The 16,336-nt window shown below is 31.6% G+C and overlaps 1 protein-coding gene across 5 annotated transcripts in view; it reads left to right on the top strand.

Annotated features, from left to right (window-relative positions):
• MAGI2 (membrane associated guanylate kinase, WW and PDZ domain containing 2) overlaps window positions 1–16,336 on the top strand; it is a 1,692,369-nt gene that overhangs the window by 962,986 nt on the left and 713,047 nt on the right. For all 5 annotated transcript variants that reach the window (XM_074268482.1, XM_074268481.1, XM_074268480.1 and 2 more), the window contains exon 3: window positions 15,132–15,251. In XM_074268482.1, the coding sequence (XP_074124583.1) occupies window positions 15,132–15,251 (120 nt within the window). The remainder of the gene's footprint in view (window positions 1–15,131; window positions 15,252–16,336) is intronic.

Below are 16,336 nucleotides of genomic sequence, written 5' to 3'. Positions count from 1 at the left end.
AAAATCAAAAATACTAAAAATTAAAGACAGGATTAGTAAAACTGAATTTAAAAGAATGATTTAATTAATAAGACTGGGAGTTGGTAATAATAATGGATGATAAACACATATATAAAAATAATAAAATGGAACAAAGCAATAACTTAGATAACCATGCTTAATATGATTTTTAAATGACAGAAGAAAACCAAGTCACTACTATCAAAAATGAAAAGCATGAAAATTTTATTAATAAAGATGAAATCAAAGCAAAAATTAGGAATTACTTTATCCAATTATATGTAAATAAATTTAGCAATTTAAGTAAATTGGAAGAATATTTACAAAAATATAAATTGTTTTAGATTAAAAGAAGAAATAGAATAAATAAACCTATTTTAGAAAAAAAAATTGAACAGGACATAAATGAGCTTCCTAAGAAAAAAGACTAGATGGATTTATAAGTGAGTTCTAACAAACATTTAAATATCAATTAATTACAATATTAAATAAATTATTTGGAATAATAGGCAAAAAAGAAGTCCTCCCAAACTCCTTTTATGAAATAAACATGGTGCTAATGCTTAAACCAGAAAAAGCAAAAACACAGAAAGAAAATTATGGACCAACTTCACTAGGGAACATAGATTCAAAAAGATCCTGCATATAATGATAGCTAAAGGGCTAAAACAATACTTCACAAAAATAATATACATTGTGATTAAATGAAATTTATACCAGTAATGCAAAGAAGGCTAAAAAGGAGGAAAACTATTAACATATTTGATTATATCAATAACTATAACAAAAATCATGTGGTTATATCAGTAGAGGCAGAAAAAAAGTTTTTAAGAAAATTCACTCTTTCTTCTTAAAAATCATTTGAAAACATAGGTATAAATAGGTTTTTTCTTTAAAATGATAAAAAGCATCTACCTAAAACCATCAGTAAGTGTTATTTATAAAGCTAGAAGCCTTCCAAGAAAGATCAAAAGTGAAACAAGGATGTACATCATCACCACTATTATTTATTATTGTATTAAAAATGCTAGCAGTACCAATAAGAGAAAAAAAGAGAAGAAAAAAATAAATTGAAGAAATTAAATTGGACAATGTGGTAATAAAATTATCTTTTTGCTGATCATATGATGATATACTCAAAAAGTCCTAGGTAATCAAGTAAAAAACTAGTTGAAAAAATAATTTTAATAAAGTAGGTTATTTTATAAAGCAATATTATCATCATTATTTCTATGTCTCACTAACAGAATTCTTCAATAAGAAATATTAAGAGATATCCTCACTTAAAATAATCATCTACAGTATAAAACACCTAGAAGTATACCTGCCAGGAATGATATAAACTTAATTATAAAACACTTTTTATACAAATAAAGTCATATTTAAATAATTAGAAAAATAGTCATTGTTCATGGGTGAGCAGAATCAATGAAATAAAGTATTCTACTTAATGTACCATTCTATTTTATTATATTAAAATTTAAATGGTCTTGACAAATAAACTCTATATAACTAAGAATAAAAGGAAAACAGAAAAGTAGTGGAAAATTAATAAACTTCTCTAGATAAAAGTTTCATATCTTTAATATATAAAGAGCTTTGTCAAATTCATATGGATGAGTAATTTCCCCAGTTGATACATGGTGAAGGAATATGAACAGGCAAGTTTATAGATGAAGAAATCAAAAGTCATATACATATATATACATATATATATATATATATATATATGAAGTCATATGAAAACTGTTCTAAATTGTTATTGATTGGAGAAAGGCAAATTAAAACAACACTGAGGTACTACATCATATCTATCAGAATGGCTAATATGACACACAAAGGAAATGATAAATGTTGGAGAAAGTGTGGGAAATTGGGATACTAATACATTGTGGTAGAACTGTGAATTGATTCAATCATTTTGAAGACCAATTTAGGACCAATCTTTTGATTATGCTCGAAGAATTATAAAAATGTATATACCCTTTGATCTAGCAATACCACTATTAATTCTATTTCCCATACACATCACTGAAAAAGAAAAAAGAATCTGTATGTTCTACATTTATAGTATTTATAGTATTTTATACTATAGTATTTATAATATATATAGTATTTATAGTAGTTTGCTTTGTGTTTTCAAAGAACTGGAAATTGAGAGGATGTCCCTCAGTTGGGAATAATTAAACACCTTGTGGCATATGATTGTAATGGAGTATAATCATATTGTATGAAATGATGGACAGGCTGATATATTACACACACACACACACAAATGGAAATACTTGCATGAGAGGATGAAGAGAGCATGAGAGTGATATAAGCAGAACCAAGAAAACATTGTATACACAGTAGTAGCAATATTATTTAGACAATAACTGTGAATGACTAAGATATTCTGAATATTATAAATGCTTGAATCAACTATAAAGAACCCATAAAGAAGATACTATCATTTATCTACCTCCATAGAGCTGATAAATAGGATGGCAAATAATACCTGCCCCAATACAGAGTGGGAAATTAGGGAAGAAGACAATTTGGAACTTAAAATGTAACCAAAAATAATTTTTAAAGACTATATCCTAATAGTCTTATTGCTGTGATGGTCACCAATTGCTAATTTTCCATTGGTGGGAGCTAATATAATAAACTATTGAAAATCAGGCCGTTATCAGGCCCATCTATCCTAAAATACATGTCAATAACAGAATTAAGAAAGGTAAGTGGTCAAAAGACAAATAGTAAGTTTTCCAAAAAAACATAAATTATCAATAAGTACCTGAGAGAATCCAAAATCACTAATAATTAAGGAAATGAAATTAAGAAAATCTTAAATTATCAGTTCATACCTATTAAAATGGTAAAAATGAAGAATTTCATAATTGAATGGACTACAAAAAACCCATACAATTTAATATAAATTATTTCAGCTTTTCTCCAGAATTTAGAATTAGGGAAGAAAAGCTATTAATTTTTTTTTAACCCTTTGGCTCAGTCATTCCATTATAGATGACATATGCCAACAACATCTATTGATGACAAGAAAAGATCATATACAAAAATGTTCATAGTCACATTATGTGTGCTATTAAAAAGCTAGAAACAAATTATCCAATTGGGAATGGTTTTAGAATATGATGGAATGTTCAATATAATTATGATATATTGTCCTGTAAGGAATAACAAATTTGAGTAATCAAGAGAATCACCCCAAAATTCTTATTTGAACTGATACAGAGTGAAGAAAATACAGCAAAAATTATAGCATTCCCAATGAAACAAATTAAAATGAAAACTCAACAAAATGCTGATTAAATACAATGATCAACCTTACTACAATAGCTAACTTTTAAGAGAAGCCATTTTGTGCTAGGGGAAAACAGAAGGGTGATGTGATGTTTGAATTTGGGAGAATTGTTGTATATCCCTCTTTCTTTTTTCTTTTTTTAAATAGGATAAGTAATATCAGTCAAACTATCCACTAATATGCTTAAGTCTGACAAAATATTTAGTTTACCATTTTATATTTTGGCAAACAATTGAATATTTGAAAATATATTTAAATGATTAAAAGAATGTTTCACTTTAATCTTGATGTTTTGTTATTATGTATATTTAGCTAGACTCAAAGAAATACCTTGAACTGTTCAGAGGATAAATACGAAAAAAACATATGGACATATTAAAATTTAATGTAACTTCATGATCCTAATGGTAATAAAATGGTAAAATTATGGTCCATTAAAATTTTGCTGTACAATACTAAGGTCAAGGAGTAGAATGTCATTGTGTTGCTTAGTGCCCTAGGCACTTATCTGTGCAGTTGGCCTATTCCACATTAATTTTGCAAGAGAAAACACATAAAAACTTCAAAGTAAAAAATGTATTTTTTTATAAAAAGTAACTATTTTTTTTTCTTGCTTCATTCTCAATATGTGATCTTGAAACACCACAAATTGAGTCAAAAGTTAGGGATTGTAAAGCTATAGATAATATGAGCAATAGATAATATGAGAAAGAAGGAAAATCAGAAATAAAACAATGAAGTATTTTAAATTAATTCTATAGATAAATTAATTAGCACTTTGCTGTCACATATTTTTAATTTTCTTCAAAATATATGGAAGAATTTTAAGACTGCAGATTGGTACTTAATGAAATATTTCTTTTGAAACAAAGCCAGTTAACTATCTATTCTATTTGTAGCCAGTATTCACTCATTTTCTAATTGTATCAGTTATGTCTGTGTGTTATATAGAATGTCTGAAAGTCAATAATATTTAGTTTGGTATTCCATTGTGAAGATATAATTTTTCTTGTGACTTGAAGGATTAGGTGAGGTAAAAAAGGAGAAGAAATCAGCTCTTTATTTTTAAAATTTTCTATCTTTAAGACCTACATCTCTGTGTCTCTGTCCTTTCTCCCTCTCCACCTTCATTCTACTAATCATGCCAAGGGCATCATTATTTTATTTGTATATCTGTGTGTGGGTCTGGGTATAAATGTGTGTGTGGGGGTGATTGGATGTGTGCAAATTGGTAGAATGAGATATTTATTCAAATTCTTTCTTCCAAAGAATTTGAACTGTTTTATGATTACAATAGCATTTAATGCCACATCATTTCTATCTTCCTATTTTTTAATGGTTATTGTAGATGTAGACAAGCTATAATTTCATATTTAAGTGGTTGAACCAGGTAATTACATTCATGCTGATGGGCTATGCTAGTTATAGCATTTCCTGATACATTAGAGAGCTTTTAATTTTCTTTTTCAAAATCCAGGTGTTTTGCTTCTAACCTTCTTTTACTATTATATAATGAGAGAGTGCTAAAGTAAATTTTCAGTTTTCATAGTTATTGTTTATGCTGACATTATATACAATCACATTTCTTCATTTCTATGCCTGAATGCAACTTATTTAACTTTCTGAAATTAAATGTTTTGAAAATTATGCTTAATTTTGTTTGTTTGAAGGAAAATGTGGTTTTTGGACTCTTTTAGTCTATTTATATTGATGACTTCTAAGTATCAATCAGACTACTCTAATAAATGATGGTCTTTAAAGTCAGTGTCATTACCTTTGCCTATTTCCCATGTTTCAGAACAGACAACTCATTTAAACATGTTAGACTGAAGCTGTGATAATTGCAGGAAATCTTTCTTCTTTATTCTTACATGTTATCATTTTTTACTTCTTTTCTATCTAGTTTGAGGATTCTTAACCTGAGTTCACAAACACTAAAATTATCTGTGGAGAGATTTTGGTGGAGGTGATGAGGTCTAGAATTGGGGTACCTAAATGAAATTAGGCTTTAATTGAGGTCTAGTGGCAGGTTCGAGGCACAGGGAGTCAACCCCTTCAGATTTGGCACAAGGATACAGAGTTAAATGAGGTCTAGTGGTGACACAAGAGTCCCCTGTAAAGGTATTTCCAGACCCAAAAACCTAGATTGATAAAAGAGGTTTATTATGGGGTTTGGAAGTAAAGTTAAAGTCTAGTTAGTAAAATTGAAGGTACAGATAATAGGGCACCGGAAAGAGTTTTCCAGTGGACAGAGATCTTTGGCATGCCAGGTGTAAGGATGTCATGTTTGGAACCTCTGCAAAGAGAGGGCTTCAGCTTGGCTCTTTTATAATGAAAGATTTGACTAAAGGGAGCTGTGGGTGGAGTCTCAAGTTGGCTCAGATCTAGGTGGGGTTGGTGAGAGCCCAGATCTCCTATTGGAATTCAAAAGGGGCTTTTGACAGGATTTGTAAATCAAAGGTCCTAGCTTCTTGAATTGATAATGCATCAGCTAGGAGGGGCTGGGAATTAGAAAGGAATAAATCAATCTGAAAGGATTAGTTTCTTAAAGGGAGCACAACCCACACCAGAAGTATCCATGAATTTAAAAAAAATATTTTCATAAATGTATTTCCTTTGTAATTTTATGTATTTTATTTTATGTCTCTAAAAATGTTATGTGGTATGTGAATAGGTGAAGAACTGATGTTTTGGTGCCTTCATTTTATGCCTGACAATTTGTGCTTAAATGAACACTATCAAAAAAAAAAGAAAAAAGAAATGTCTTCTCGTTTAAGGTTTAGTTCATTTTGTGTGTGTGTGTGTGTGTGTGTGTGTGTGTGTGTGTGTGTGTGTGTGTGTGTGTGTGTGTGTAAAATATTTGGTACTTGTTGTATCCAGTATCTTTCACCTTTCTTCTTATAGAGTGTATTTCTGATATAAAAGGCATGAGGTTTCTGAATAGTTCATAAGCTTTTAGTCTCTTTTCAATTTTTTGATTTATACCAATTTTTTTATTAGTAATCTTTGCTTTTGCAAACCTTGTGTTGAATCCACCAAATATGAAAATCAATTCATTCAGCTTTTTCATTTAATTCTTCTTCTTTGCCTTTTATCGCATGGGTTGTCCAATGACCTAAATTATTGATATCTTATTTATGAATTCTTGTGTGGCTTATCATACCCATTTTAATGTAGAGATTTTTTAACTTTTTATTTCCAAAATATATGCATAGTTTTCAACATTCACTCTTGTAAAAACCTTTTGTTCCAAATTTTTTTCTCCTTCCCTTTCCCTCACTTCCTCCCTTAGATGGTAAACAATCTAATATGTTAAACACATGCAATTCTTCTATATATATTTCCACGATTATTATGATGCACAAGAAAAATCAGATCAAAAAGGAAAAAAAAAAAAAAAAACAAGAAAGAAAACCAAAAGCAAGCAAACAATAACAAAAAAGATGAAAATGCTATGTTGTGATTCACATTCAATCCCTGCAGTCCTCTCTCTGTGTGCAGATTAGGCTATTGGCGAAAATCATCTCATTGTTAAAAGTCACTTGTAGCAAAATTGATCATAATCTTTTGTTATGTACAATGTTCTCTTGTTTCTATTCACTTCATTCAGCATCAGTTCATTTAATTCCCTCCAGGCCTTTCTGAAATCATCCTGCTGATCATTTCTTGCAGAATAATAATAGTCTGTATCTTATTGAGCCATTCTCCAGCTGATGGGCATCCATCCACTCAATTTCTAGTTCCAGGTCACTAATATTGAAATTTAAAATGTAAACTTTTTGAATTTGGGAACTTTTGTCATTAACAAAAATTTTAAGATATATACCATGAAGGGTATAGCACCATTCAAAATCTATAAAGAAATATGGGAGGAGTAAATAGAATAAGCTGGGGAATACAAGAGTTTGTAGATTAGTGGAAAAGAGATAAAGGGAAAGAAGGTGGCATAGGATAAGATGGAATATATGGGAGTATGATAAGATCTTTGAATTAATGGGAATGTGATAAAGAAGGAAAGAAAGAATGGGGGAAAGGTAAAGGAGGGATCCATGGACAAAAGGTGGTGAAGCAATAATAGCAAGACAAGTTTAAGAGTAGAATTAAAATAGAAGAGTTAGCAGGGATGGGAAATAAGAGACATATGAAAACATTATAAGGATAAGAAATAGAATTTATTAGAAAAAAAAGTAGGGCTAGTATTGATCTTAGACAAAATCAAACTTAAAAATTCAATCAAGAGAGAAATCAACATTATATGTCAGTCATATTAATATTATTTTAAATGCATGTTTACATATGGGTAAATGCAGATGTATATGTGTGTATATGTGAACATATATGGGTATATATGCATGTAAGTGTATGTATATGTGTATATAGATATATGTACATGTGTGGGTATAGGAGAAAATGATAAAGAATCCACCCAAATTCTTCACAGAATTATAGCATTTCTCTAACTAGTTAATTGGTCAGTCAAAAAACATTAAGTGCCTACTATGTGTTAAATCTTGCTACATAGTATTAAATACTGGGAATTCAAAGAAAGGCAAATAATAATCATTGCCTCAAGTAGTTTACAATCTAATGGGGAACAGAAAGCAAATGCATATCAAAGTGTATGCAAGATAAATATGAAATAAATAAGTAAATGGAAAAATGATGTGCTTAAAAACAGAGTTTGGGATTAGTTATGTATCATACTTTTTGTAGTAAGCAGTTGGTCTGTAAAAGACTGTAAAAAAAATTAGGGATGTACAATTTTTGTAGATTTTCTAGAAGACTAATATTAATGAACCTAATAATATCCAATTGCTGAACTGTTGTCCAAATTAATGTGTCAACATAACTTTTTTCTTCCATGAATGAAAAAAATGAATGAATAAAAAGACACTTATTAAGCCTTTACTATATACTAATTAAAATGCAAAGCAGAAGTGATACAAAAAAGAATGCCAACATAGTCCCTGCCTTTAAGGAGCTTATGTTTTAATGAGGGAATTAATACCTGTAAGTAGTCTTATCTGTAAGGAATGACCCATTGTCCTGAGGTTACATTGGCAAAAAGAAGAGGTAAATCATTCTTTTTAATGTGATAGACACCAATAGATAATTATTTCTAATGTGGAACTATTAATACAGCCAAGAACTTGGACTTTCTTTTCAATAGCTATTATAATAGAAGAGGGGACTATATCCTCTAAGGAGTCAAACAATAAATCATATTTTTCCAAGGGTTGCTTCTCCAAAAGATGGTCACAACCATGGGCTAGTAGCAGAGTTAGTGGTGTAGAGGACTTTGTTATTCCTAGGGCTGTTGGGCTAGCCTGCTGGTAGCAATTGGTCAGGGTTCATGTAGTTGTTGGTAGGGATGCTGAACATATTCTTTTTTAGATTGCTTTCCCTAAAGATCGTTGTAAAAATTAGGTGAGAAGTTGAATGATCTGAGTACTGGAACTAATATATACTTTCTATATGACTAAGTTAACAGAAACCTTTGCTATCAAAGCCATATTTATCATAGTAGTACTTTTGTACTAAAGATGTAATGTTGGAGTTTTAATTAAATGTAAATGGTAATTTTAGTTTATTTGTCTATCACATGGAGAGTTAAACTAAGTGAATTATTAAACTAATAATAACAGCAGAAAAAAGGTACTCTATTTCTTCCTTTATTCCTCTTATATTTGTAATTTGGGAGATTGCATAAAATATGCATATTAGGCGATTAGATGTTTTTTTTTTTTTTTTGTAACATAAATGTATTCATGATATAAGTCAGGAGAAAAAAAAACTATTATTATATCAGTATAAAAATAAGGAAATTTTCTGCTTTAAGTCTAATCTATCTTACCTGCATGAAATATCTCTTGTTTTTTTTTTTTTTTAATTAAAACATCTCTCCAAAGTTCTGTTTATGTCTTACTATACTGAATCTTATTCTGAATCTGAATCTGAATCTACTATCTTACAAACTGGCTTTGTTCAAGGCTGATATTTTTTGGATCTATTCTTATGTAGAACCAAAGGCATATTCTCCAATTCTCTCATGGACCATGGAATTGTGCTTGTCACTAAAATGAAATTATCCACTAATCAAGCTTTATGAGCAATTTCATACTTTTCAAATGCTTCAGCAAAGTCCCCAAACTTTAATGCACAAAGGGATGTAGATTCTATCTATGCTTTACACCCATCTAACAGAAGATGAAAAAACTTGCTATAATTCTGAATCATCCAAGTCCCATATTTTGTCTCATTTAAATTATGGAAATTGATTTTTATTACTGCTTGCCTATCTTTATTCTCTCTTCATCCCTTAACCAAACCCTCATTCCCAAAGTAATATAGATCTTTATGCTTAAAAAATAATTAAAAGAAATGTTAAATTGCTATAATTTCTAGGATTGTTTGTCTTTATTTTGTTTTGATTTGGGTGTGGGGGTTGTTTTCTTGGTCCTTACATTCAATTTAATTCAACCATCTATATGTACATTTTGTACAATGTAATGAAGCAATTCCAAAATTGTGAAGGTTCTGAAATTAAGACTGTACTAAAAAAAAAAAAAAATTCTTGGGATTTAACATTGGTGGTAATAGTATATTTTTGATGAATAAAAAGAGCCATGAACAGAACTATTTTGTGTTTGCCATTCAGTGTTCTGATATCAATGTCATCATTTTACATTTGTATAGTACATTTAACTTTCAAACCCTTTTCCATTTTTCTAATCCCATTTTATCCTTATATGTGGTAGAAGAGAGAATAAAGATTTGATTGACTGCTTCTGAGAAATGAAAACCCCAATATTGAATAAAATAGGGACATAATGTAAAACATCCTAGAGGAGCCCAGATTTCCCCAACAATGATCTAAAAAGACACCACATGGAACAATGACCAATAATAAAGAGAGAGAAATATCAGTAAGGATTTTCATTGAGTTTATACCTACAAAAAGCTGGGAAGAATTATATGCAAGATCAGAGATGAGTCTCCCCAGGAGCGGCAGAAGTCAGCATGATATCTCAGTTCATAGGGCTTGAAGTTCAAAGAAGTTCACAGAGCCAACCACTGCTCAGAACTGTCACTGTAAGCTAGACTGGCCATTATTACCAATACTAGAACCACAGCAGACATGAGGAATAGATTACAAGGGAGTCCATGTGTCAGAGGATCTTCCAGGAAGTCTGAAACTACCAGAATCTCCCACATCCATTCCAGCACAGGAGGCACAAATTCTCATTTGGGAATTGGGCAAGAAGAAAGAATCAGAGATAGTGTCATGGTTGGCACTAATGTTGAGCTATCCGAATCCAGGGGTTTTGCAGAGGGCTTAATTAAGCCACCCAAGTCAGAGCTTTAAGGACATCCAAGTACAGTTAGCTCAGGATCAAGAAGGGAGTGCCCATTCCTTCCAAGACTCTGAGGGGCAGTAAAATCTGGCTCTGGACTAAAGTCCCAATCCAGGGATGGGGCTGTACACAGGATTAAACAGAAGAAATATCTAATAGTAAAATAAAATAGTGTTTTTTTAAAAAAATACTATGAGTTAAGAGACATTTAAGATATACAAAAAAAAAAAAAAAAAAAATTTAAAGGAAGAAGAAGAGGGTAACCCCATCTGAACTCCAAGTTCAAGCAGAGTATTAGGAAAACAAACAATTGCTTGGTCATAAGAATTCCAATAGTTGATGAAATAAATAATGCAAGAAATTTTTAAAAAGCTAAATTTAATTTTTGAAAAATGGAAGTCTAAAAGGAAAAATTTGAAAGGACAGAACATAACAAAACTGATATAGTAAAAAATCATTGCCTAACCAGCATACTGGTTATGTAATGCTGGAGAAACTGAGGCAAAATAGAGATTAGAGAGTTTTTAATCATTTATTCGGATTTCTGAGAGAGAGAGAGATTGTGCTGGGGGCATGTTGCCCCCAGGGCTGATGTCCAAAGCATCCAGCAGCTAATGTATGCTTCCCATGAAGTATATATGCCCTTGGCTCCAAGCTCCCAGGGGTAGACTGAGGCAGAGGCGGAGTCAGAGCACTAAGAGCAGGAAGGGACTATCAGTCCAGTTAAGATGGGTTGGGGGAGGCACTGGACATTCTGATAAGTAGGGAAGGTCTGGGGTCATGATGTTTAAGATAGAAGGTCTTTATCCTTATCTGGATCATGATGATTAGGAGGGAGGGGATGTTGCAACCAGGCAGAACAATTCAGGGAAATTGAGGTAGAACAATTAGGGAAACTGAGGTAGAATAATCAAAGAAAACTGTGGCAGAACAGTTAGGAATGGAGCAAATAGAATTCAATGATTCTATGAGATAAGACATGGCAGGACAAAGTCAAAAGACTGAAAAATGAGAATAATATATAAGCCCTCTGCTATGTTCCCCATATCTCCCTCCAAAAAATTAGTATGTAAAACAGATTGAAGAGAAATAATTTAAGAATCTTTGGACTCCCTGTACTAATTAAAACTTCAAAGAACATGAGGGGTAAGATCACCATTTGTTTAAAAGAGACCTCCAAGTTTGGTGTGCTGAAAAGCCAAAAACACGATTGCAGTCTGCATAACTTCCTAGTAAAGAAATAGATAATGATGCTATACTTTGCGCTGCTCACACAATGAGATTTAGGGTATTGCCTTTAGTTTGGGGTAACATTTTTGTGATCTAGGAGGCTAGATCACAAATCACAAAAGATTACATAGAAAGAATTGGCATTGTTTAGGAAAGAAGAAGGAAGGAAGGGAGGGAGAAAGGGAAGAAAGAAGAAAGAAGAAGAAGGAAAGAAGAAGAAGAGAGGAGACAAGATGAAATGAAAAGGAAAGGACAGGACAGGAGATGAGAAGAGAAGGAAAGGAGAGGACAGGAGAGGACTGAAGAGGAGAGGACAGGAGAGGAGAGGAGAGGAAAAGAGCGAAGAGGAGAGAAGAGGACAGGAGAAGAGAGAGAGGAGAAAGAAGAGGCAAAGACAAAAGGCAAAGAAAGGCTAGGCTTCTGAAATAGCTGATTTATATGGTTGTCAATATTCCAAGGTAGACAGCCAATTTTATTTGTTTCAAAAATCTTGATTGCACCAATTGAAAGGAATCATTCCAGAAGGCAGAAGAGGATATTGCAATATTTGAACATTTCTGGGGCAAGTAAAACATCAGAAGTAGCTTACCTATACATGCACTGCTTAGAAATTTGGCAGGTGGGGCATTTTCCTAATCTTCTTGGCAGTGATAATATTGCAGTCTAAGTCCATAATTTAGGGTCTTTTCACCTTACTTCCAAGATGTAGTGCAATGAAAACTAAATCCATGGCTTTTTCTTTGGCAGCAAAAGCCATGTCAGGGTTATTCTCTTTACTTCCCCAGATTTCTTTAAGTCCCTACTAAAATCTAATCTTACTGAAAGCCTGCTTCAACCCCTTTTAATTCTAGTATCTGCCTTCTGGTAATTATTTTCTATTTATCCTGTATATAATGTGCCTTGTATATATTTGCTCACATGCCCCCCCCCCCCATTAGATTGTAAGCTTTTTGAGGACAGAGACTACCTTTTTTCCCTTTTTTCTACTCTTAACACAGTTCCTTACATATTATGAGTTTAATAAATATTGATTGGTTGATGGAAAAAAGCTTTGAACTTGGCATCAACTAAATTGCTCCCAGTGAGATTGAGGGGAGGGTATCTTTATCTATAAAATATCTGCAGGATTTTCATCTATAGGAACCTCAATTGTCCCCTCTGGCACTACATGTGTGATCTAATTTTTGGGTTTATCATCAGTTGGTAGAGACAACAGGAACCCAGGATAACTTTTAAAAATAAAAGCATAGACACAATCAATTGACACTAAAAATTGATAAAAGGGGAGAGCATACTTCACACACCCCTCAAAAAATTAAATGTCCCCCCAAAAAAGATAGTGCTTACAGTGACTCAGAATGTGGTTCTGTATACATATTGTGTTGTTATAATTCATTGCCACAGTGAAAGTGGTTAATTAATCAAAGTCTGAAGCTTCTGAAATATGCAGATAAATCAGTAAGGAAAATTGAATCTTCAGGAGATAATTTTTCTTAATGATTTGAGTGTGTTCCCTCCCATAAAAATAAAACAAAACAGAAAAACAAATTGATTGCTAAAAAAACCCACCCCAATATATTAATAATGTACTGTTCATCCACAAGGGTTAATCACAGGAAATTGGAAGTAAGTCTGTGGTAACAACATTAATTAAAGGATATTACTCATGCTAGTAGCAGGAACTGTAGGTTTTCTACCATAAGTAAAAAGATAAAACATTACACAATATGTCATGGTTTAAACATAAATGATAAGAAGTCAATGAATACCATTAAATGCTATTAAGAACAAATTTGTTTTATAATCAAAGAAGGGTTGGGGGGGACAATGTTTTCAAAACAGCTTCAATGAAATGTAGTTTTGTTTTGTTTTTTTTTAAACCAAGAATAATCTCTTAGCATACTGTGAATTCTGACAGTAATATATGCCTCTCATTTGCAGGTTGCATTTTCTTCTGAGAGATTTAAAGGAATAGTCTTAGTCATTTTGACTATAAGACTATAATGCAAAGAATGAAAGTAAAAATTAAGGCCAATTTTTTTTTTATTCTTAGAAGAAAAGCTTAAATTAACTTTTTACGTTTTTGTCCTCCAAATTGCTGATTGTATATTTGATTTATGCAAGTTGCCACATAATATTTGCCCCCTTTTTATTTACATTTATTTCTGACTAAGTGTGATGCTTTATGTAAGTGACATAGACAGGGGAGTAAATTGAAGGAATAGTCTGTGAAAAATTTAGCTGTGAAATTTTCAGGTTTCCCTCCTCTCACCTCATGGTCACTTTATCTTACCTATCATTTTATCAATGTAGAGAAACTTCTTTTATGAATACAGATTTACAATTTGTTTGAATCTTCGAGTATTAAAGAATGCCCTGTGTCCCAAATGGTTAGGTAACTTCTGGAGAATCACACAGGCAGTATTTCAGAAACAGATTTTAAACCCAGATCTTCCTCTATCCACTATGCTATGCTAGTTTTCCTCCATCCCCCCCCCCCAAAATTATGTAAAATCCAAATGTTATTATTGTTGTTATTTAGTCATGTCTAATTCCTCATTAATCCCATGTTGGAATTTTTTTGGCAAAGATACTGGAGTGGTTTGCCATTTTTTTCTCCAGTTCATTTTACATAAGAGGAAAATGGAAATAAACAGATGTAAGTGGCTCAGCCAGGATCACACATGGAGTTAACTGTTTAAAGTCACATTTGAACTCAGGTCTTCTTGACATCAGCCAGGAACTCTAAACACTGTGCTACCTAGCTTCCCTGTAAAATTAAAATAATTACCCCAAATATACTATTGACCCTGTAAATTCAAGATTACTTGATATATTTTAATGTATTTTGATATCATTTATGTAACAACACAGCAATCTGGACAGAATAATAGAAGCCTATTCATAGGAGAGAAATATGTAAATTCCTAAGCTAGCCAACTCCTGGCTCAGTATTCAAAACACCTCTTCACAAAGTACATAATGATTTCTGTTTTTTAAAAAAAGCCAGACAGAGATATTCCATGACAATGTACTCTTTATGAGCTTGATGGAAAAAAGATGTTTTGTATATTTACTTGAATGTTTACCACTCCAGTATTTTTTGTTGCCAAACAGAAAGATAAATATAGAATCCAACCACAAATGATACACAGAGTAAGTGCTATTCACCATTCAGAAGTGGAACCTTTTTAAAGTTTAGCTACAAACATTTTTTTTAAATTATTATTATTCAGGTACCACAAGGCCACATAAGGAGGGTGAGGTTCCTGGTGTGGATTATATTTTCATTACTGTTGAAGACTTTATGGAACTAGAGAAAAGTGGCGCTCTTCTAGAAAGTGGAACATATGAAGGTAAGCACATTTTTACTGCCAAATCTGTTTTGTAGTATCATTATATTTTTTCTCATTTAATTGAATTGCGTTAGGACATCGTGTCACAAATGTGCTAGATTTCTTGGTTTCAGAAATTGATGAGGAGGCAGATGGCAATTGTAAAGCACATTTCCTAAAGAAAATGTAAAGTGAAGCTGGATTAATTTGGTTCATGAAATTAGTTGAGAAAGTCACTGAAAGAAACCTATTAATATACACACTGAAATAAATGTGTCACTAGTTTCATAATTCATGCTGTATCTTTAGGGACAAAATGGGCTTATTAATACAAGGTACAGTGAAACATAGTACTGACTCCTCAAATCAAGAGGCTGTGGGCTTTTTCCGAGGCCCCACCTTCCTAGATGTATAACCTTAAAAAAAGGTTTTAAACCAAGAATAATCTCTTAGCATACTGTGAATTCTGGAAAACCTATCTGGAAAAAATAGTAAAAATTTTAGGATTTTTCTTTGTAACTAGCTTTTAAAACTTAAGTAAACCAAAATAATACCTTTTGAATAAAAAAATGAGTTAGTTTCTAAAAACCCCACCTTTATTTTTATACTGAGGTTCATATGATAATAATCTTAATATATATCCCAATGATTCATATTCATATAGCACTTTCCTCTGTTAACATGCTAGCTCAATGGACTTACTGAGAAGTTGTGTAAAGACTGTTATGTACACTTTCCAATAAGTAATTAGGGATTGGAGAGATTGAGTGAGATATTCAATTTTGCAGTTAACTTATACAAGAGTATATTACAATAGTGTTGGAAAAACTACCATTAAAATATATAAATTTTACATGGCTAGTTCAAACTCTAAATTGTTATCACATTCATAGGAAATTGTGTGTATATGTGTGTACATATACACTCATATATGTATAGATAGCTTACTTTCTGTGAATATGAAGCTTATTAAATACATATATGTGCTTTATATATGTATTGCTTCATCAAACTAGTGAAACATGACTGCATTTATATAATTTTAGCAATTTTTATATATATGTGTATGTGTTTAGAGAGAGCAAAAAGTTTATTTTTAAGTAATG

Source organism: Sminthopsis crassicaudata, chromosome 5, assembly GCF_048593235.1.
Source record: "Sminthopsis crassicaudata isolate SCR6 chromosome 5, ASM4859323v1, whole genome shotgun sequence".
NCBI classification, from domain to species: domain Eukaryota; kingdom Metazoa; phylum Chordata; class Mammalia; order Dasyuromorphia; family Dasyuridae; genus Sminthopsis; species Sminthopsis crassicaudata.
The sequence above is the reverse complement of the archived record's forward strand: the minus strand, read 5'-3'. Positions and strand labels throughout refer to the sequence as shown.